The sequence below is a fragment of the Syzygium oleosum genome, unplaced genomic scaffold, assembly GCF_021117445.2.
Source record: "Syzygium oleosum isolate NSW1041296 unplaced genomic scaffold, Sole_v2.1 Sole_v2.04, whole genome shotgun sequence".
In the NCBI taxonomy this organism is placed as follows: Eukaryota; Viridiplantae; Streptophyta; class Magnoliopsida; order Myrtales; family Myrtaceae; genus Syzygium; species Syzygium oleosum.
The window spans coordinates 11,669,125-11,692,541 of record NW_026607488.1 but is presented as its reverse complement, the minus strand read 5'-3'; the positions used below and the strand labels follow the sequence as shown (position 1 = coordinate 11,692,541).

The following is a 23,417-nucleotide window of genomic DNA, read 5'->3' as shown; positions in this document are numbered from 1 at the left end:
CTAATTAATTCCGTCACGATTATTTTTTAAAATTTCTTTGAAGGACATTTCCTAATCGTGCTATAGGTCATTTTCGGCATATACTCCCGTAGAAGAATATATACAGACTTGAAATTGGTCTTTCACAACGCTAAATTTGCTGGGAAGGATGCTGTCTCCAGGCACCATAGATATAAAGCACAAACATCATATTCTCTTTTGTTGCTATTTTCCGTTTTTCTGGGCCAATAAATTCACCGATTTTAATGTCTTGGTCTGCCCATTTTCCGTATATTATTCTTCACGAAGAACAAATTCAGTGGTCCAGCTTGCTTCCAAACTATGAAGGACATCAGGAATCTTAGACCAATGTTTCTCAATTTGAGAGGACGAAGAAAATTGAAATATCTGCTTGGTCTGAAATTATCAAAAACTATATATGTTTCTTTTCTTTCCATGCCGAATTATTTCTCTAAATGGCGTAATTAGGGTTGTCCATCCAATGGAGGCATTGCATTTTCTTTCTTTTAGTAAGTTTCTTTGTGTAATGCCGAAAATATTAAAAAAAATGGATAATTTCATAATTAAGCTAAATGGGGTCATTTGTTGCCTCTGCTTTTCGAGATAACCTGGTTTATGATCACAGAAATGTGGCTCTCTACCTCAAGAGGTATTGTTTTCTAGATATTTCATACCTTTGTAATTATCAATTTTTATCTTTAAACCCCGAAAACATAGTACTCTTTTTTCGTATTGTTAGTGAACGCGCATACACGTTGCATGGGTGCAAAAAATTCCACATCTTACTAAGCAAAAACCATTCCAGTTATTAAATAATGAAAAAGAAACTAGGGACATGGTACAAAGAATTTGTGCAAAGTATGAGAAGAGAAAAAGCATTCTACAAAGAACTTGTAGAATAGAAAGTAATCAGACTTAAAATTGAACCATACGAGAAATCAAATAAAAAATTTAAACTTTACACTTTTTTGGTCATGGATATAATATATTTAATGGAGAAAAGATCGAGATCTTCTAAACATATGGGGTCTTTTTGCTTTGTACAATATAGTATCTATAGCATGGACGGATTGCATGGATCGACCTTTACACATAAAATTAGAATTAATCAACATTCATATTCCGATCAAAGGCATATGGTCCAAAATGACAGAAGAAAGGAATATTTGCCAACTTTTTGGAACTGATGGGCGTCCTGTACGTCCTTCAAATATCGCTCGACCGTCGAAAAAAGTGCGAATGGTTCCGCACCAGAAACGAGATGGTGGGCTATGAATGATTTATCTACAAATTTGTCAAAGATTGAATTGGATTCTTAGACCAATCCTTTGGTGGCGTTAAGGTGCAATTGCGACCGTATCCGACGGCATCTATGACCTGATTTCTTTCGTCCAAGACGTGGGCGGAGCATATAAATTGAGACAGAAATAATTGATGCTTTATTCGTTTGTTTCAACTTTCAACCGTAGCTCGATGTTGGAAACCTCAAAGAATAATACTCGATCGGTCATGAACTTATTACACGGATGCCAATTCAGTCATAAACTTTTTAATTTTGCCAATTCGGTCCTTGACGTTCGCGCGAAATGCCAATGTAGTCATTCTGGCCAACTTTTGCCGGAAATTACTGACGTGGCGGTCCGATCAATGCCGGCTGTCTTGCGTGGCACTGGCGAAAATTGACTGGGAAGAATTACATTGGAATTTTGCTAGAAGGTTCTGGACTAAATTGGCAATATTGAAAAGCTTAGAACTGAACTGACATCCATGTAATAGGTTTAGGACTTATTGAACAATTTTCCTAAAATCTTGTCATTATTATAGTTACTTGAATAACCTCCTTCACGTCTAGTGAATTTAGTCACAATTGGACATTATATGTACATATGAATATATTGATTATACTTTTATAATCCAAGGGCACGAACTTAAAGATTGGTGAATTACTTTGCAAGTCCGGTGAACCGATTAAGTCCAGGTCTTTATTTTGTGTAGGTAGCTCCATCGGAGCAATTTGCTCACAATTTATGAAATTTGAATGGATGATCTCCAGTATCTAAGTTAGAAATCCCTCCAACGTACCAATCAATTGCACCAACTCCGAAGGTTGAAAATTCAGTTAGTCTATCTCTTTGTGTTAACGAATTGCAATTCGTGTTTTCTCGTTTTTACTATTTCATTTGTCGCCCTATTTTTTTTAATATGATTATTAATACAATATGTCTCCACGAGATTATCCTTGATTAATCACGAAGAAATTTTTATACGCTGACTGAATTAACAGTAAAATTTCACCATCTATTCTTAAAAATGAATCGCATCAAAGTAAAAAAAGTAGGAAATGAGTTTGGTTCGCGTCTTTTTGAACTTTCAACGCTTGCATATATACAAAATGCCTATGAAAAGCTCTTGCCTTTACTCGATATTCAAACGGAACAAAATGACCATGCTTTTTCTTGTACAGAAACAATTGAATTCGCATCCAAAATCTGATTTTGTTTTTTGCCATTGATTTAATTACAATACAACAGAACAATTTCCCGCTAAATTAATGTTATTCTTATTTAGAAGTATCATGATGTTATTCATAAATAAATTGCAAAAGAATAATGCTAGATATCTTAAGGCTTAGTCTACAAAATTGACATACCAAATGATGCGCGGACATGTAAGTCAATAGCTAAGTAAGTACATATCATTTACGAGTACATCAATAATGTGTACCAATATTTCATGATTGACAATTGCTTGATGATTATATGTGTTAGTGAGTGCTACATAATATCTGCGTAAACAAATGTAATATATTGATTTTCCTGTTATAATAATCTAAAGGGCATGGATGTTGAGACTTGGCTATCTGAAGGTTCACGAAACATGTTGCAAGTCCCATAAACCGGTTAAAACTAGGCCTTTAACCTATGTAGATGGCTTCAACTCAAAGCAGTTGGCACACAATTTGTGGAATTCGAACAGGTAACCTATAACTCCAGGGTTGAAAATCCTCCAACGCCCCAACTAGCTGCACCAACCTCGAGACGTTATATGTGATTGGTGTATATAAGCGAAAAAGATATCTTGAACCATGATATAGGGTTTTGAATTTCAATCCAACGCCATAGGCGGCGGTTTTTCTTAATTTGTGCGACCTGAGCTGGATTTTTTTCTAGAAATAGATCGCCTACCAACGATGATTGGCGTGCGTATATAGAGTAGGTATGTAATGGAGATGAAACTTAGATTATTGATCAAGCAAACTTATTACAAAAAAAAAGTATAATGGCAAATTTTGGGGGTTAGTTTTGATTTACTTAAGCACATATATCATTACGGATTAATCCAAACATTGAGCTTACATTGAAAAATTGGTCGAAGCGTCTAAATCATCGGATTTAACCATTTATGGTATAAGTTCGAGCTTGTGTTAGTGTATGGTGAATTCCTTTATTGACCCAGAACCGCACAATCATGTATTTTACTTTTAGATAATCAAATCTACAATATTAGATATTATTTCTAGGATCCTAGGTGGTAAAATAATAGTATTCTGATTAGATATTTAACATTTTATAGAATAAAGTTCCATGTTTTGTTAGCTTTGGGTATAGAAGAAAATCTCCATGAGATCATCTATCATTAAGATTCAGTTTATTTTGCGGTAAATGAATAATTTGAAAAATATTTTCCTAAAAAGGATCGCTTATATAGTTTATAAAAATTAACGTATGAAAAAATTTATATGGTCCATGAAAATGTTTAGATATATATTTTTGTCGATAGGGAAAATTTTTTTCATTGGCTAATCATTTTAAGAGATACAAGCGATCATTTTTTGAAAAATATTTTCCAAATCATTCATTTTCCATAATACAAATAAAGCCTAATTACGAAGAAATTTTTCTCCACCGACTGAATTTACAATAAAGTTTCAGCAGTTTATTCTTAAAGTGACTCACATCAAAGTAAAACAGGAGGAATGAGTTTGGCTCGCGTTTTTTAATCTTCATTCGACATTCAAACGGAATAAAATGACCAAGCTTTTTTCTTGCACTAGAAATAATTGAATTTGCTTCCAAAATCTGATCTTTTTTGTCATTATTTTATTACAGTACAAAAGACTGATTTCCCACTAAATAAATATTATTCGTATTAGAAGCATCGTGATGTTACCCATAAATAAACTGCAAACGAATAATGCTAAATATTCTCAGGTTTAGTCTACAAAATTGCCATACTAAATGATGCGACAGGCATGTACGAATATACATAAATGAGTATGTCTACGAAAAGTGATTAGATGTGTTATTGCGTACTACGGAATTGATTTGACATATGCATAAACAAACGTAACGTATTCATCGTGACATTCAATATTATGTTCATACCCCGGCATCTTCAACTATCAATGGGTTTGTTGAATGAGCTTCTATAGCGTACGTTGGATAGGAAAAACTACACCAAAAAAATTCTAAATTTTCTATACGAAATGCAATCAAGTCCTAAATATTTTGATTCGTTAAATAAAATCGTAAATCTCTATTAGAAAGCTTAATCAATTCTCAAACCATTCGATTATATGTAGAGGTCTGAAGAGAGAGAGAGAGACCTAATGAGCACGAAAGAGAAACGGAGAGAGATCGGTTTTCCGGAGGCAAAAGTACACCACAAGTGCCATAACTTATGTACGGCGATCACTTTGGTGCCATAACTTTTTTTCGGATTACTTTGGTGCCAAGTCGGAGGAAAAGAGATCACTTTAGTGTCAATTTGGCCGGAAATCCGACGTGGTATTTTTTATTAATTTTTGACGCTGACGTGGCTCGCCGGAGGCTGAGTCAGCGTGTATAGTCAGCATTTTTAATTTTAAATATTTTTTTTCCTTTTTTTTTTCTTCTTTCCTTTTTCTTTTCTTTTCTTTTTTTTCTTTTCTCCCCTCGCCGGCTGGTTGCAGCTGGCTGGCCGGCCACCGGCGAAGCCCAGGAAGGGCTGGGCGAGGGCGCCCTTGCCCATGGCCGGCGAGGGGCGGCCTCGCCAGATCTGGGTGAGGCGACCCTCGCCGGCGACAGGCGAGGCCGGCCCTCGCCGGCGCAAGCGGGCTGCCCTCGCCGGCGTCGGGCGAGGAAGCCCTCGCCGGATCCGGCGAGGGACGGCCTCGCCTAGGCCGGCGAGGGCCGGCCTCGCTGTCGCCGGCGAGGGTCGCCTCGCCCGGATCTGGCGAGGCCGCCCTCGCCGGCCATGGGCAAGCCTCGCCTGTCGCCGGCGAGGGTCGCCTCGCCCAGATCTGGAGAGGCCGCCCCTCGCTGGCCATGGGCAAGCCTCGCCTAGCCCTTCCCGGGCTTCGCCGGTGGCCGGCCGGCCACCGGCAACCGGCCGGCGAGGGGAGAAAAGAAAAAAAATAAAAGAAAAGAAAAAGGAAAGAAGAGAAAAAAAAAGAAAAAAATATTTAAAATTAAAAATGCTGACTGTATACGCTGGAAAAAATTATTTAAAATAAAAAATACTGACTGTACACGCTAACTCAGCCTCCGGCGAGCCACGTCGGCGTAAAAAATTACTAAAAAATGCCACGTCGGATTTCTGGCCAAATTGGCACTAAAGTGATCTCTTTTCCTCCAACTTGGCACCAAAGTGATCCGAAACAAAGTTATGGCACCAAAGTGATCGCCGTACACAAGTTATGGCATTTGTGGTGTACTTTTGCCGTTTTCCGGAGGTTTCTAGAGAGAGACCACCGCTGCTTTGGGCATCTTCCCCGGCGACATCCACGGCTATGAACAGCGTTATGCCACCAGGTCCCGTTGCTAGCGGCATCGTCTTTCTCTCTCCCTCGTCGTGCCTTTCTCTGTTTTCAATAAGTCTTTTTATTTACTTAGGCTCCGTTCATTTGGCGGAAAATATTCTCCTTTTGGAAAATATTCTCCCGGAAGTCATTTTCCTGAAAAATATTTTCCTGGAACACAATTTTCTGGTGTTCGGCGACCGCCGATCCGGCGGCGTTCAGCAACCGGCGGCGGTGATTGGCAACCGACGGCGGTGGGCGGCGGACGGGCGGCGGGTGGCGATCGGCAACCGGCGGCAGTGACCGGCAACCAACGGCCGGCGACCGGCGGCGGCCGACGACCGGCGGCGACCGGCGATCAACTTCCTCTCCCATGGAAAACATTTTCCCTCCCATGGGCAATTTTGCCTTCACTTTGGGGGAAAATAATTTCCTCAGAGAGGAAATTATTTTCCCCCAAAGTGAAGGCAAAATTGCCCATGGGAGGGAAAATGTTTTCTGTGGGAAGTTATTTTCCGCCCCCCGAACACTGGAAAATCCGGAAAATATTTTCCTGGAAAACATTTTCCGCCAAACGAACGGAGCCTTAGGTTTCATTTATTATGTCTTTTGGGCTTATGAGCTGAAAATGGGTATAGCACAAGCCCATTAAGACCAAAACATAGTTGGGCTTTAAGTTTCCCGACCTATTGCAATCTGTTTTTAAAGTTTTAAATAACTCACATATTACCTAGGGATAAGGGCGCTATAAATTTTAAAACTTGTTGTGAAAGTGCAATTGGATCATAAATCCTAAAACTTGTCAGATTTGTGCAATTGAGTTCTTCCTTTAACACCATCAATTTGTCTAACGGAAAATGCTGACGTGGCATTTTTAAATTAATTTTTTTCTCCTATGTGGCATTTTTTTCCTTAAAATCTTATTTAAATTAGATTAAAAAATTTTAAAAAGCTAAAATTTTATTTAAAAAAACAACAATGAAAAAAAAAGGCGGGCCTTGCCGGTGAGGAACGCCCAAATCTGGGTTGAGGGTGCCTAGATTTGGGTTACGGTGGCCCTCTAGGCTGACGACCATTGCTCGCCTCAGGTGAGGTCTCAACCCTCGCCTTGGGGCCCGCAAGGCTCACCTAGATTTGGGCTGCGCCTCGTTGGCCCTCGCTTGGGACCAGCATGGCTCGCCTAGTTCTAGGCGACGCTGGCCCTTACTAGGGCGCAGCGAGCCCCGCCGTCTCTAGGAGAGGGCTGGTGACCCTCGCTTAGCCCAAGTGAGGGTTGGAATTGCCTAGATCTGGCGAGCCTTACTTGAGGTCGACGAAAGTCATCGGCCCCTTCGCAATGGCCAGTGGCGGCAGCATCCTACCGACAAGGCCACCCCTTCTTTCTTTGTTTTTTTTTTCATTGTTGTTTTTGTAGTTAAAAATTTTAGCTTTTTTTTTTAGTTTAACTAAGATTTGAAGAAAAAAATAATAATAAATGCCACGTAAGGCAGAGACAATAATTTAAAAATATCACATCAGAGACAAATTGACGGTGGTAACAGAAGGACTCGATTGCACTAATTTGATAAGTTTAAAAACTGAATTGCACTTTTTTAAAGTTTTAAGAATTTATTACACCTTCGCTTTCTACTACACTTATGCCTATTACCTATGTCATTCCATATGAGATTGCGGACCCATTTTATCACTTCTAATTGCAGCATTTCAAAACTGGATGAGAGACAACTTCGTCTTGAAGGTGATGCAACTATGACGAGCTTGCCGAATTCCTCAAACCATGAAACGCTCGTTTTCAGAATTGTAACCATCGCGAGAAAACGGTGCCAAAGAAGCTTTTAAGTTCTCAAATCTGCAGCACCATGGCAAAATCTGTCTTTACACTCACTGATCGAAGATATAATTCATCATTTCATTTTAGGTAGCTATTGCTCCAAATACTCGAGACTACCAAAAAGCAGCTTCAGAAAATCAACTCTCTATACATTGGACGTGAAAAGTGAGTACATATAACAATTCTAGCCATGAGCTGGAAAGCTATCGAATCCCCACTCCGAAAGGTGTGACATGAACCATGACTAGACATGAACCATGACTATAAAAGACTCTCCGATGGCGACTGATATACTGTAGCGACATACTAAGCCCCCAGGTGGGTACAGTCATAAGGGAGATGAGAGAAATATAATATCTTGACAAACATGATCTCGAGGAAAATTCTTGTGTAAATGTATCTGAGATACAGTTGTTTATGTGGGTCACCACCATGACAGGCAAGCTTCACAATGCTTTTATTAATCTATAGCAATTATGAGAAAACCAACCGATACGTACATGAGAAAGACAGGGTAGAGGGCAAGAGCTTTTCTCCTAGGATTGACGGCCGAGCTCATGAATGGATATGCAGCCCAGGAGCTCCAAGCCAACGTCACGCACACTACAATCACTTTCAGTATTACGTTGTCCTTCAACAAGCAAATCAAGGCTCCAACATCCAAAGGGAAGAGACAATAACCAAGGAGGCTCAGGCTCTGAAAGAAAATGATATGACCACCCTGAAACAATGCATAAAAGAACTCAGCACAGAAAAGGGTAGATGAATATAAGAATGAAACACAGACTACTTCATGAGCGAAGTACATCCCACCTTGATGAGTTCACCAACACTTTAAGTCATCATACTTACAATAAGTAAATCCTTTAATACCCATAGAAGAAATTCTCAGATAAAAAAACTAAAGAGCTATACCAGCAACAGCACATTCAGTGTCAGAATAACAGCTCCGGCTGCAAGGAGTGCAAATGCAACAGCAAAAACCTCAGACTGCATGAACAGAAGGAAGTGAATCAGTACAACTAACCGCATCATTGTGTAATGAAATGAAATTAGCATATTGCACGCTAAGAAGTGACAGTTCTACAGTCCATATGTATCATCATGCACTCCATGGACAAGGAACAATGCATGGAACGTAAAAAGGTACATGTATACAACGCAGGAGAGAAAAAGACAAACAATGAAACCAACACCTCATCAATAGGGAAACAGTGAAACTATACCACAAGCAACTACCGACAGAAATGGAAAAAAATGAAAATTTGTTTCTATATTCCTCTTTTGTTGTCCCCTTTAAAGAGAAACTTGATATTTAGGCCAGTGTTCATCAAATGAGGGTAGTCATTTACGGGAAAGGTAATGGACTAGAAGAAGCTCTTTAATGATGATCGCCACAGGAAAATTCTATTACCTATCCTCTTAAATTTAAATTACAATGCTTAATACTTCCACTTGTAATAGATACATACACACGCTTCATCATCAAAGTCCATGAAGTAGATACTAGGAACACTTCATAATAAGAGCCATGCTATTGACAAGGACAAACATATCACCAAGCCGAACCAAAACAAAAAATACCCAATACAATTAGGAATGTTGAGTACTTTGGCTTATGCAAAAATTTGATCCATTAGTGTGACATCTCAAAGACAATCACCCCATGTGCCCACATGAGTCCAGCATGTTTGTTTTCCTTTCACCATGCAAGAGATTCAGTTCATTTAGCTGCCAGATATATAATGCGTAAGTAAATCAAGTACAGCATAAGGCAAAGTCCTTTCATGGTTGCTCCAAAGACTTGGAATTTCCTTCTGCTCATAGGGTTAGGGAGTTTCATGTAAGCAGTTATCCCCTAATGCCAGCTCTTGTACTTGAGTTTTCTTACTAAACAAAACTGGTTAGATTATCAAGCACGATACAGGACACTGAATGGACTCAAACAACCTGAGCCTACACAGACATAATCCAAATGACATGGTAAATGATTTGGCAATGTTCAATGTTCATTAGATACAGAGATAATCATGACGGCGGCCACTAATCAGGTGTTCACCTCACTGACTATGAACTGAGCAGACTCTTCACACAATGTCTATGATTTTCCTTTTTATCATTTCCTTTTCTCCAAGCAAATCACCAAATACTTGGCTCAATCCTCATAGTACTAGAAGATGCTGAGTGAGTTGGTTGTGATGCGTCTGCATGACAACTATGACGGAGTGCGAGAAAAGTATAAGTGATCCAATTTGATCACGATGTATCAATGACCCAAAGATCAGTTCTCCTCTTGGACCCCTTCAGTTTGAAATAGAGTCACAACCCGTTCGGCAGTATTTTAAAGTAAAATGTAATTTATAAACTCATTGTCAAGGTTCTTTTTTCCATTCAACCCGTTCTGAATATTATGAAATTAAGCTGAATGATCAAGGGAGGATTGGTCTAGGGTGAGAAAAGATGGCTGTGCAGCTTTCATACTCTCTCTCAAAGCTGCATTTCCAGTATTATTAGAACTGGGCCACATATTAGATGATTATGTATTTATCATGGAAAATGAAATGATAAAAAAGGAAAACCATTCACATATTATCTTCATACATAATCTCGTACATCATCCTGGCCCTTGAACAATGGATATTCCAAATAATCACTCCCAGGAGAATGATCACTTCAGGTGATTGGGTTCAGTAAACCATCCCTACCCCTACCCAATCAATGTTCTACATGAGTCATGACTAGTACAGTTCAATGTGCCAGCAGTCATGTCCTTGTAGTTGCAGTTGAGCTAGTGGCAAAAGAATTAATTTATGTTCTTAACCCGTTAATTGCAAACTAACATCCAGCCAAGGAAATAAAATGAGAGGGTCAGAGACTCATTGATTTGACCAACGACAAATATGGACACATATCTAGATGTCTGACTGTTCGTCAGTCAAAGTCCAGGTCGTATTAACTTGGCTGAAGAGGTTTTGAAAATTGGACATGGACATAAGTAAGAGTTTACTGCATAAAGAGGAAATTGACCAGAGGGAGAATGAATGTACATGCAATAACAACTGTTTCCTGACTTGTTTCGAATAATTCTGATACAACCATCTGACAAAATTTGTATCAGGAAAAGAGCTACCGCTACTATCTTATGTTTATCTGTTCCTTGGGGCTTCCCTTATATTAATAATAGATTAAATTGAGTTGGGCCTGAGACCACAGTCTCATTTGAAAGAAGTGGACCTCGCTAATTTGTACCAAGTCATATGTATCAAGCTTGTAGTTTTTGGACAGTAAGGCTAGCCCGAAAAAGCTGTGTCCAAGTCTAAATCGGCCTTTTCAAAGCCCATGTTTTGAAACCAGATCGAAGGACTTTTAAGATCAAATATGGGAAGCCACTTTTTAAAACTTCGCCTTTAAATTAACCTATGGCCAAAGAACCAGATCAGCCGCCTCTCTCTCTCTCCAAAACAAAGTGGAGCAGTGTGTAGAGAAGAACGTTTATCAGCCGATAAAACCAGCACATGCTTTCTTCACAGATTTCTCCCTGTGCTATTCGAGGTGTCCAACACAAATTCCATATTCACACAAGGGCCATGCTGTCCCAAGAACACAGATAACCTCAGGATAGGATGAATCCGACAACAAATTCAACCCCATATAGTCATTTTATAATAGGAATCCTATTCTCCAGCAGCATATCCTATTCCAACTTCCACAATTGAGAGACATGTCCCCATTTGAAGTCTTACCAAGTTAGCAAACAGCCATATATACCTAGCAATGCCAATGGTTCCCACATGGCTTGTTCCATAAATAACTTAATGGCATAGAAAACCTCAGAGAATAAGAGTTAGATTTTTTCCCATGACAAAGTGGTTACCCTATGAACTGGAGAAGCAAGTGGGGATTCGCGACTTGAACCCTGGATTGACGAGCTCTACAAGGCAGAGAGAGAGAGAGAGAGAGAGAGAGATTTTATCGTAACCGGATACCATGATGGTTCCTGGATGGTTTGTGTCGCCAAATAACATAACTGGCAAAGTCAACCTTGGTGGAGAAGAAGAAGAAGGTTCTTTTCCATGATAAAGCGGTTACCCAGTCAAAAAGAAGCTTGGCGATGCGAGCGGGAATCAGGAACTTAAACTTAACTGACTACCCATTCGAGGCACACACGGAGAGAGAGAGAGAGAGATTTCATCTATTAAAAAATTCTTCAAAGTTTGCTACTAGAATTATGAAAACAAAATAAAAAGGCAGTCAAATAGGCTATTGATGCCACAATTTGTGATCAAAGTTAGATGGCAACGGATGACAAAGAGATAGGCAAGGTGACAGGCATAGAGCCAGAGAAAGATTAAGATGAATGCAAGAGGGATTGAAAAGTTGTCGAAGAGAGCTTGTAACAGTATAGGGGCAACAACTATGCTGTTTCACAATGCAGCTACGGTCACCATTAGCAATGACCATTATGTGGTTGGCACAAGGCCATCTTTAAACCATAGATAAACTGAAAGTGATTGAGCCCTGTAACTGTATCTGAAGCTGCTGATCCTACTATAGTCAATACAAACCATCTCTAAAACCCTGAGTCTATAGAGGTCAAACACTCGGTAAGTTGACATCTCATATTTTTTAAGTTGCTTCGCCCAAGCCTCTACGATTCTACCAAAAGATTGTGGGCTGGCTATGCCCATCCAATCGGAAAGAACCATCATAACAATCAGCAAAGCCATCCAAATTTGCCATTTTGAACGAAACATGCCCAGTTTCATCCTTAAACCAAAGTCTGTCTTTGTTTTTCCCTTTCAAGTGCAGAAAAATGGTACAAACTCCACCCAATTTTTGCACGGCTATTACCCCCTTCATGTAAAGTTCCCATTCTTAACAAGTGAATTGACTTGGTTCGTGACATAGCATGTGTTTCAGCAACATAAAGCATCCTCAAACTTACGCTCAAACTAGTGGAGCGACTTCAGTATATATATATATATAAAATTGTGGGTTTAAAGGAGGGGTTTTTAACTGTATAATTACGGTTCAGAGGGGCTTCAACCTTATTAACGGGTGTAAAGGACCTGGAAAACTTGGGTGCTGACAAAAAAGTTTGTTAGGACCTCCTGATTGTGATCAAGACACATTAGACCCCAAGAAACACTGCTGTTTCAAGCAAAGGCCACTCAATTATCTTATTCAAGAAAGGAAATACCATAATATAGTCTTCCTTCTGGACAGATCAGGTACCCAAGGACAGAGGTTGACCCAAGATCTTAACAAGCACCATATATCGACTATTCGCTGTCCGATCCAAAGCAACCTCATTCACTAGGTGTCAAACCTCCTATCCATCAGTCAAACATGTGGTAGTCAGACAAGATCTATTGGCAATAATAGCTAGATCTATACACTTCTCAAGAGAACTCATGTTTTTCAACTTAGCCGTCACATTTCCTCCAAATATTGTTCTTTCTAAGATGTGCCATCGACACCAGAATGCCTCAATCTTCCAACTGCAACTCAGATTGAAATACCACAGGCGGCGTATTCTCTGCATCTTGTTAAAGCATCCTTTTGATTTCTTAGTCGTCAATAACAGATTTTTGATTATTTATTGATCTCCCTTTAAAACGTATTTGAGCCATTTCTTTTTTTTTGGTAAGGTATTTGAGCCATTTCTTTATCACCAAGAAAACGAAGAATTATATTCTCAATCTATTTCTAATGCATCCACTCTCGAAAGGCAGGCTCCTCAGTTATCGAATGTATTAGATGAACTCATCCACCTCCCTCTTAAATCCAACAAGAACATCATGGAATCTTATTGTACTAACCGCAATGCAAATTGCATGAGTGTCGTCCCCCAATAATACCTATATCTTGACTATATCAATGTCGACAGCCTCTGTAGAGGAATAACTACACAGTCAATCACAATGAACGGCTTCTGAAGGATTCTCCTAAATCTCCTACTATAGAGAGATATCCACTTCATGCATTCTCTGCGACTATAGATAATGCAGCTTTGCATCAACCTTCAAATTCTAGTCCCATCGCATCAAGACAGAAATGAGCAATGCACATACCAAAAGGAAACCATAAGACAAAAGAATCATCAAAATCCGTGCGAAGCAACAGGAGTAATCTAGAATGTTTCTCAGCTAGACTTAAAAACAGACACCAGAAGCCAATCTACTATGCCAAGTAGAAATCTCAGTCAACCACACATCATATATACTACTGAACATCCCAGCAAACAATGCCCAGATCAAGACCTCATTTCATGCCAGAGAAGACAAAACCCGAACACCCTTGCACTTAAGATTCATAATTCGAAGCGCAGCGTTTCTGCATGCATCGCCTCGCACAGCCCGACAGATCACGCGTCAAAGATGATACAAGCATCAAGGACACACCTTCTTGACCGATGCAGACCAGGAAAGCACAAGCCCGAGGAACACGATGAAGAAGAAGGGACCCCAGAGATCCCAATCCCTCAGGGCCTTCCCCGGGTCCTCGCGGTACGGGTTCGGGAACACCACCAGCTTCAGATTGCTCACGATCCTCGACATGTCCCGCTTCACCGTGTCCCAGACGGGCTCCGTGAGCGTGTTCGGGGACGGCCCGAACCCGGCGGTGGGCCCGACGCCCTGCCGTGGCGCCGCAGCGGGGGGCCGCCGCCGGCGATGGACGGCGGGACGGGGGCGGCGGCGGCGGCGGGGGGCACGAACTTGTGGGTGGGGGGAGCGGGGGTGGGGGAGGGGGAGGAGGAGACGGGGATCTGGGCGCGGGGGGGGCTGGTGGTGGGGGGGCGGGCGGGGAGGACGGAGGCGGGGGGGCCGGAGAGGACGGTGGCGTTGATGAGGTTCTCGATCTCGTCGATGTCGGACTGGGAGGAGGCGTGGAGGGGGACGGTGTCGCTGTGCGACTGCGACATCTTCTTCTTTCCTTTCCTTCCCTTTCCTTTTCCCTCTTCCTTTTCTCGGGATAATTCTCAGTCGGGTGGCGACGACGACGGAAGCTGCGGCGGCGGCGGCGGCGGAGGATCTAGAGAGAGAGAGAGAGAGAGTGGGTTGTTTCAGAGGGCGGCGAGGGAGATCTGGACAGGAGGACGAGGAAGAAGCAGGGACACGGAGGACATGGCGACTTTGCGGAGGAGGAAATGCGAGAGAGAGAGGAACCAAAAAAAAAAAACATAGACAAGGGGGATAGCGGTTTCGGGTTCGGGTTCGGGTTCGAGTCTGGATCCGGACGCGGAAGAAAGGCCGGGGCCTGAAAGCCCGGACAGGTCGGGATCGGGTCTTCGGGCCCGGATCGGCTCGGGCCGGGGTTTCGGGCCTGTCTTGAGCATTCGGGCTTGAAAAGGTGGATATATATATGTACAAGAATTGTAAATATTAGGGAATAAAGAGATGTGTTATTTATTTGTGTGAACACTCTGATGAAGTCATAAATGAGTTTAGAAAAGCGAAATCGCCCGAATCGAATGACCGAGAAGCGATGTACCGGCATTGGGTTGCGTTCGATAAAAGGTGGATAAAAACATTATCGAGGAAAAAAGAGCGATTTTTTTTTAGGCCGGTACCGTGGCGTCAAGCTTCGAACGAGGTTTCTAGATTGAACTTACGGGACTTGTTACTCTTTCTCTTGATCAAAAGTTAATGCCTCGTTGAAGTCGAGGCGGTCGAAATTAGTTTATTCGAATGCCATTTTGTGAATCCAAAAGTAGAGCAATACGTTAATCCGAAGCATCGTTCTACCCGGACCATGGCTTGAGCTCAAGTACTTATGTTGGTGGGAGTTGCGAGAGGGAGCCAGATCTCCATGTAACGGCGAGTGTTCCGAGATCGAGAGGACGTAACCCCTTACGAACATGCAGTATTTCATTTCCGGATTGATGAGAGAAATATTCAGTGGTATCAAAGTGCCGCCGTCGCGAAAAACTTTTGTCCTTAAGCTCTATTAGAGAAAAACTTTGTCCTTCCATTTTCGTTTCAGAAGAGCTACATTGAAAACAGTAGAGATGTGCTCTCACAACTAAGTGAGACCACGGTTGAGCAACCCCCCCGTTCACTGCGACCATTGCGAAGGTTGAGCACGGTTCACTGCCGATCCAATCTTCAACGGCCTCAATCCGTCGGTCCCCGCTCTATTTCCCGTTATCGGCAACTTGTTCTTGATTCCGGTTTTGTGGTTACTTGCTGTATAAGTGCGCGCGACGTTTCACTCATAATAGGTTCTCTCTCTTATGTGGACGCTTTTAGATTTTTTGGCCGCACCTTCTTCTAGCCAGTGATGATTGATGAGGCCATAAATCACTCTTAACTTACATTTGGGATAATTTGCGGCAAATTATCCCAAGTCGTTCGTTGGGAAGGTTGAGCACTCCAGTACGATTACTCAATCGCTCTCGTTCTTCAATTATATATAACAGGTTCTTTCTCTTTATAAGGATACTTTTCGATTTTTTGGGCAAAACTTTTACAGTTGGTGACGACTGATATGTGATTAGGTAAATGAGCGCAACATCAATCGCTCCGTAACACTTTGGTATCACGTAATATTTAGTAGTTTAGTCAGCGTTAGTGGGGGAATCTCCAACTACAGATAATGCACCAATCACGTTGACCCCACTCCGCTCTCCCTTCCCTAGTTCATCAAATCATTCAGGAAAAGCTTCTCTCTTCAATAATGAACATGGACAATTGGCCTGTGCTGAGTCGCCTCAAGAGGGCCGTGAAAAAGGCGAGACTCCTCTTGAGCTTCGATGTCCGCCGGTGGCGCCTCGCGCTGGTGATCGGCGCCGCATCGGGCAAGAGCTGGCAGCGGCGCCGCCTGAGCTTTGACGACTGGCCCGGGCTGATGGGCTGCATGGACGACGGCGGCCGAGCCGGGTCCGAGAGCTCGGGCTCTCGCCGGGAGATCTGGAGGACGATGAGCTACCCGTCGTCGCCGTCGGAGGAGGACGACATCGACAAGAGGGCGGACGTGTTCATCTCGAACTTCCATCGGCAGCTTCAGATGGAGAGGCAGATCTCTCTTGAGCTCAGATATTGCAGAGCAAATAGTTTTGGCTCCATGTCTTCTTGATGGTTTTTGGGCTGCGACATGGTAATGTTATCTATATTTTCGGATAAATTACGAAGTTTTTTCTTGTTTCCGGAATTTTGTTGATTATAGATTTTTTTTTTCATTTGGTGTTAATTGTAGAATTTGCTTATTCCTTAGAGGGTATTTCTTTGGAGTAATAGTCGAATTTTGTGAGAAAAGGATACCGCAAATACCTACATTGCTCACTTGAGTGCCTCCGCTAGTTTTTCCAATGATTCGTTATGTAACTTTTTTAACAACAATTAAGTCCGATGTGGAATTTTTCTTTTGCAAAAATTTAAGTCTGAAGTGGACAATCTTCGATAAGAATGTGCAGAAACGATGTCGTTTTGGTTCTTGTTGCCTCAAATTGATTTGAAGATGAAATCCTAACCCCATCGGATCGAGCTGCAAGTTCTCGTTGTCAAGGTGCAAGCCGTGCTCGGAGCTGCCGAACAGGAGCTCATAGAGGCGAGAATTCCGGACCTCGACGGCATCATATGGTACTTTGTTTTGGTATGACCATCCGTGCTCATCGCACCAAGAGAATCCACGGTATGAAGCGTGTGAAAAGATGTAGACGTTGGTCATAATTGTGTTATTGGTCATCGGTCGGAGGTTGCGGACAAATAATAGAGGCAAATTGAAGAAGCTAACTTTGCCCCAGTTCTTCAACTTGGGGTTAGGGTTTGAAGAACACAGCTCATTTAGCCCTGGGTCGTTAATTTGGGACAAACAAATGGGCCAAAGGAGTCGTTTGCGCACTACTTTGCTGACTCCATTGCGCCAGTTAGCCAAGCCGGACAGTTTATTTACATTAATGCCACATTGGGTTTGACATGGCGGGCTAGTCATCACCGGCGGTCCTACGTGGCATACAGTCATGTTAGCAATTTCCGGTGAAAATTGGCCGGAAAGACTACATTGGAATTAGGACTGGATTTGCAAAATTGAAAAGTTTAGGATTCAATTGGCATCCGTACAACAGGTTTAGCACTGATTGGATAATTTTTCCATTTTAAGAAGCGGCCGAGTGTGGTTGATTTAAAGTATCAAAGAAATATGTCTAATTGGACCATCAATATATCTTTAAGAACCAAATATCTCTTACTTAACTACTTGAGCACTATTTCGAGCTTACAGAATTGCCAAAAAAATTCTCACCATTTAATCTCTAATATCACTTAATCCCAATTAAATTGCTCCACTTATAAACCGGTAACAATATATTAAAAATAGTGATTATATATATATAGAAAGAATAATGATCATACATATGTATGTATAAACTTAAGCCTTTGCCTTGGCTATTCCTTAGCTAATTTTTTGGGCTCTTTTTTATTTTTGACTAGTAGACATGAGGCCTTCTACAGATGGGTTGAGATTGGTTCTAATTAATATAACTTGTGGTTTAGGCCCACAAACATTGCTAGTGTTTTCCAAATGTCGATTCTAATTTGCAATTTCTTGATTCAACAATACAAAATGTTAAGAGTAATTAAATATTAAACCACGGCTTCATTTAACTGCTTAAACTTTTAGAATAGTTAGTTGTGGTTCCACCAAAATCTCATATGGTATTAGAGCTGGAAGTTTCGAGTTCTAATATTTCTAGGCTTCATTTGTCTCCCCAATTAAATATGTTCATGCTTAATACTAGGCAAAAAGATTGGATTAAGTGTAAGGTGCCTTCATCTAATAACTTAAGCTTTTATAATAGTTGGTTGTGGTCTCATAAAATATCACATCGATAAGTACATGAAGCTATGTAAATATCTTGTAATCCATTCTAATTTGCTCTCAAGAAGTATGGATTTACTCGGAAGCTTCAGCCTAAGCAAATTTGAGATTACGAACTAGGCTTATGACCATATTGAACCATATATTTGTTTATTAATATCGTTCCTTCCGCTAAAAGACCTAATGGACACAATGACTTGGCGGTTAAGTGTCACGCTAGCACCTATGTGGTAGCCACATGGCAGTTACGTGGCTTTAGAAAAAACTTAAAATAATGCAAATCATTAAGAAAGAGATGGAGGGGGAACGGCCGGTCGGCCATGGTGGCGCCCCCTAGCCACCGGCCGGTTTCCGGTCACGAGGGTCGCCAGGGAGAGAGAGAAGGGGGTTTGGGAACCAACCCATGTTAAGTTGCTTTTCAGTATTATCCCCTATGGAGTCTTACAAATCAAGTGAGCAGACCAAGTTGGGGCACAGCAGAACCACCCTCAAGTGTGGATTGAACGAGCAGCAAGTTATACGTGAGTTCAAGTCTCACAAAATTTGCAACTTTGATGCGCTTGAGTCCTTTCATTAACTTTACAAACGAAAAATATCATATTGCTTTTTAATCCTATATGGCCATTAAAGACACAAAAAAAGTTCTTACCTGGCACCACATAAAAAATACATAATATATTAAAAAAAAGTTCAGTGAATTGAAGAAAGGAATTGAAAATCCGAAGAAAAAATCGAATCTTTAAATAAAACAACAAAGCGCGAAAGAAAAGCAGCGTCGTTGCCACCTCTTTGAAGGCAAGTGGGTCGGCGACCTTGCCGGGGTCGCGGTGAGGGCTAAGAGCCCCCGCCACACGGAAGCAAGGGCAATCACCGTCACTCATGTTGGGGTAGCGCCATGGTCGCCACCATCTCTTCAGCCATCTCTCCGTCCTTTTCTTTCCCTTCTATTTTCGGTTTTTATTTTCAAATTTTCTGATATGGCGTCCAAAAATGACGTCTTTTTACGTCCATGGACCGGTAAAATGATTCAAAAAAAAGTCACGTAAGCTTAAAAAATAATTAAAACGAAAGGCACGAGACATGTTCCGTCCATATAAAGTTGACAAAGTTAACGAAATGATTCAAGCGCATCGAATTTCCCAAGTTTTAGGATTTAAATACAAGAAATGAAAATTTGGTACTTAACTGTCCCTGTACATATTCATTTGGCTTACCTTTTCTTCTCACTCACTCCACTGAAACTTTCCTCTTCAGCATCACTTCTTTTCTTTCATTTAGGTTGGATTAGGTTGGCCAAAGATTTCCCACATTGCAAGAAATTACCCCACCATGGTTCGCCATTCATCGTCTCAGCCAATTTCTTGTCCCTTTGTCTTTTTCTTTTGACGCCTCTCTTTCATGGCCTCACGTTAAGTGAGTCTCTACCTCTTTTCTTTTCGTTTCCTTGTCAGTTTAACCATCAGATCGGCCCCTTGGGGAACAAAACCAAAGCAACTAGTCACATCTCTTTTGGTTGAACGAGGGTATCTTGTTGTTTTCACTGGAGTTGACTGCGACAAGCACTTTCTTTATCTGGGATCAATCATGTGTCCTTGGCTTGTTTATGTTAAGATAATGTACATTTCTCCTTAGCTTTTGTTATATTAAAATATTATACCATACCTTCATTTAATAATTCAAAATTTTAAAACAGCAGCGGTCCCACAAAATCTCGCATTAAGTTTTTAGAATAGTTGGCAATACTCCCACAAAATCTCACGTTGTATCAGAGCAGGAGTTCTTGAGTTCAAATCTTTCTAGACTCCATTCGTCTCCCTAATTAAATATGTCCACCTTAATACTGAGTAAAAAGACCAGACTAAGTGTGAGGGGGAGTGATAGAATATTAAAATATTAAATTACGCCTTCATCTAATAACTCAAGCTTTTAGAATAGTTGACAATGATCCCACAAAATTTTACAGTTGCTTACTCTAGCTTTTCATCTTGTACTCCACAGTGAGCATTCTTGTTCGTTGAGAAGATATGACATGTCGAATAATTCGACTAGAGGGCATAATACTAATTGGATAGTCTGAATAAAGAGCTTCCTATAAGTTACATAATTTGCCCAAAACTGAAGGGGGTTGATCATGAGATCGATATCGCATCCCTAAACTTCTACCAAGCTTACGATGTTTCCCGATCAAAAGGTGTTTCTCCCAAAATTCACCAAATAAATGCCAACCTTCTCGAGAAAGACTCCTCGGTAAGAACTAAGCTCGAAATGGGCAAATACGTGAAACACGTAGTCTTGTATTATTGATCAGACAATTTGCAGCTTAAAAAGGAATATGACCCAAGCTCATGGGTGAGTTAGAGCTAAAAAACGGCCGGCATAAGCTCAAATCAAACTCACAAGAATGAGAATTTGGCAAAATAAAAAAAGTTGGAACAAAAACTTGGATAAACTAAGTTTGATGTATCACAAAGCTAATGTATCTCTCTCAAAATTGCCAATACCTATTCTGGCCAATTCTAGGGGGAAAATTACCAAAAAAAGTGCATAAACCTATTGTATTTATGCCAATTTAGGCATAAACCTTTTCAATTGTGCTAGCCTCGAATCTTTTGACAGCTTGCCAATGTAGTCCATCCGGCCAATTTTTACTGGAAATCGCTTACATGGATGCCATCCGTCCTACGTGGCATGACTGACACTGATTTGGACTATTTTTACAATTTTTTTTAAAATTTTGTTGTTATTTTTTGTTTTTCTCTTTTCTTTCCTTTTCTTTTTATCTGCCCCTTGCTAGCCATGGGTGAGGGCGTCGGGCCCTCACACAGATCTAGCAAAGGGCTATGACCCTCGCTTGTTGGTCAGCAAGTGTCACACCCCAAAACCTACCAAGATGAGGGGTGACACGGCCGTCCTTCCACCCGAAGGACGCAGCCTCAAACCACAAGGAATCCGACTCCCAAAAAGCCCCAACGACATCGCTCTCGATCTATTGGCTACTAACCAAGGAACCTGAAAAGATTGGGGAAAAAGAGGGGTGAGCAACCACAGCTCAGTAAGCAGTGCGTATCTCTTCTAAGCAGATCGAGCAACCACTATGCATGTATACATAAAGCCATACCAGAAACTCGTACTTTAGTCCAAAGATATAATATATATATATATATATCAATCAAATACGAGTTGTTTTATTTCATCAAAACTTTATACAAGTCCCAAATACACGTTTAAATCCATCATCACAATTCAAACTATCAATGGTCAAATCCATTGATCAATCTCTATAAAAATCCCATCAATGGTCCATTCCATTGACTAATCTCAAATCACACATCAATGGTCTATTCCATTGATAAATCTCATATAACATCACACGTCGATGGTCCATTCCATCGACCAATCTATTGCTCAATATCAAACCATGGTCACGACACAAAGCCTTGTGATAAGGTTACCAAGATTCCCCCCTTGGCTAGGTCTCCACCTACAAAGCCGGTGGCTCGGCCCAGAAGGATATCCTAATCCGGTATGCATACCCCAAAGCCCCTCATTGGGCTCACAGCGATATTGAGCATCAAACAATCATCATCCAATATCAGAAATCCAATCCAGAATACATTTCACAAACCAAATAAATAACTTTCTCACAACACAGCTCATTCGCTGGAAATATATTTCGTAGAGCATTTCTCAAATCATTTTCGAACTCATTTCATAAACTAGTTCGTAATGCAATACACATATGTATCCTTTCACAATACAATTCCAAAACGATTCCCAAATCATTCTCAAATACTAAAAAGTAGTAAATGCTCGATCCATACTTTTATGCAACAAATATGTTCTTTCACAACTCATTATATATCGAGTCTCTTCCGCTTTCAAGACATGAGTTTAGAAATTCATAGAAGAGATAGCACCACTCACCTGAGAATGCCCCATAACCAAACAACGTGCCTAAACTCACCGACGATCTCGTAATCCTATCAATTAAACGAGAATCGACGTCAAAACCAAGTAAAATACTATGATAATTACGAAACGGCCAAACGACGCTTAAACGTTAACATGACAACTCAAAAGCGCCCACAAATTGCTCATCCAAAACGATTATCTAAATCGTCCGCAACGCGAAACTTGATCGCCCCATAACTTCCTCCATCGAGCTTCGATCCTAGCAAACTTATAGTCAAAAGAAAGCCCGTTCCGAGTATTACAAAAGTCCCAGTTTGGTCATCTCAAAATCGAGCCGAAAACCGACGAAAATTGGCCTAAGAGCCTCTGGGCGCGCACTGTTCACCTTGCGCGGCCAACTTCAAAAATTCATATCCAGTAAACCGTAAGTCCAAATCAGGTTCCGTAAAATCCCACGGCTCCATGGCACCCTAAACTATCAATTCTATATATATGCGCAGCTCAACGACTAAAAAATCGGACTTCGCAGCTCTAATTTCCCAAAATACCGAATTTAAACCCTAAATCGGAAAACTTTTCTGATCGGACAAACGAGGGGCGCGAGTACGTACCGGGCGTTGCTAATCGAAGTCGAATCGGCTTGACCTTCTCTTCTTCTTCTTCTTCCTTCTCTTTTCCTCTCTTTCTCTCTTTCCCTTTTCCCAGTGAGAGCTCTCGGTCTGCTCTCTCTTCCTTTTTAAGGAGCAGAACGTGCCCCTTTCTTTTCTCTTTCATTTCTATTCCTTTGACTTTTCAACCTTTTGCTTTTCTTTTCTCTTCTTTTCGTTTTTTTTTAAATCCAAATATTACAGCAAGGGCCTCGAGCCCCTCGCCTGTGGCCAGCGAGGGTGTCGTGGCTCTCACTTAGATCTGGGCGAGGGCCCAATGTGTTTGCTTATCGCCCTCGCCCATGACCCACAAGGGGTGGAGGCCATCGCCTCGACCTCGCCTGTGGCCGGCGAGGGTTAGCCGATAGCCTCATCGGCCCATAGTAGTAAAAAAAAAAGAAAGAAAAGAAAGAACTAAAAAATAAAAAAA

The 23,417-nt window shown here is 41.2% G+C and overlaps 1 protein-coding gene and 1 pseudogene across 1 annotated transcript; one reads left to right on the top strand and one right to left on the bottom strand.

Moving 5' to 3' along the window:
* Positions 1-7,950: 7,950 nt before the first annotated feature.
* Positions 7,951-14,636, bottom strand: LOC115666057 (protein YIP4b-like; annotated as a pseudogene).
* Positions 14,637-16,295: 1,659 nt separating this feature from the next.
* On the top strand, positions 16,296-16,688 carry LOC115679401 (uncharacterized). The gene has a single exon (XM_030602988.2). The coding sequence runs from the start codon at positions 16,296-16,298 to the stop codon at positions 16,686-16,688; it is 393 nt and encodes a 130-aa protein (XP_030458848.2).
* The last annotated feature ends 6,729 nt before the right edge of the window (positions 16,689-23,417 follow it).

Excerpts from the sequence above, each read along its gene's own strand:
- LOC115679401 (XM_030602988.2), top strand. The coding sequence starts at position 16,296 with ATGGACAATTGGCCTGTGCTGAGTCGCCTCAAGAGGGCCGTGAAAAAG.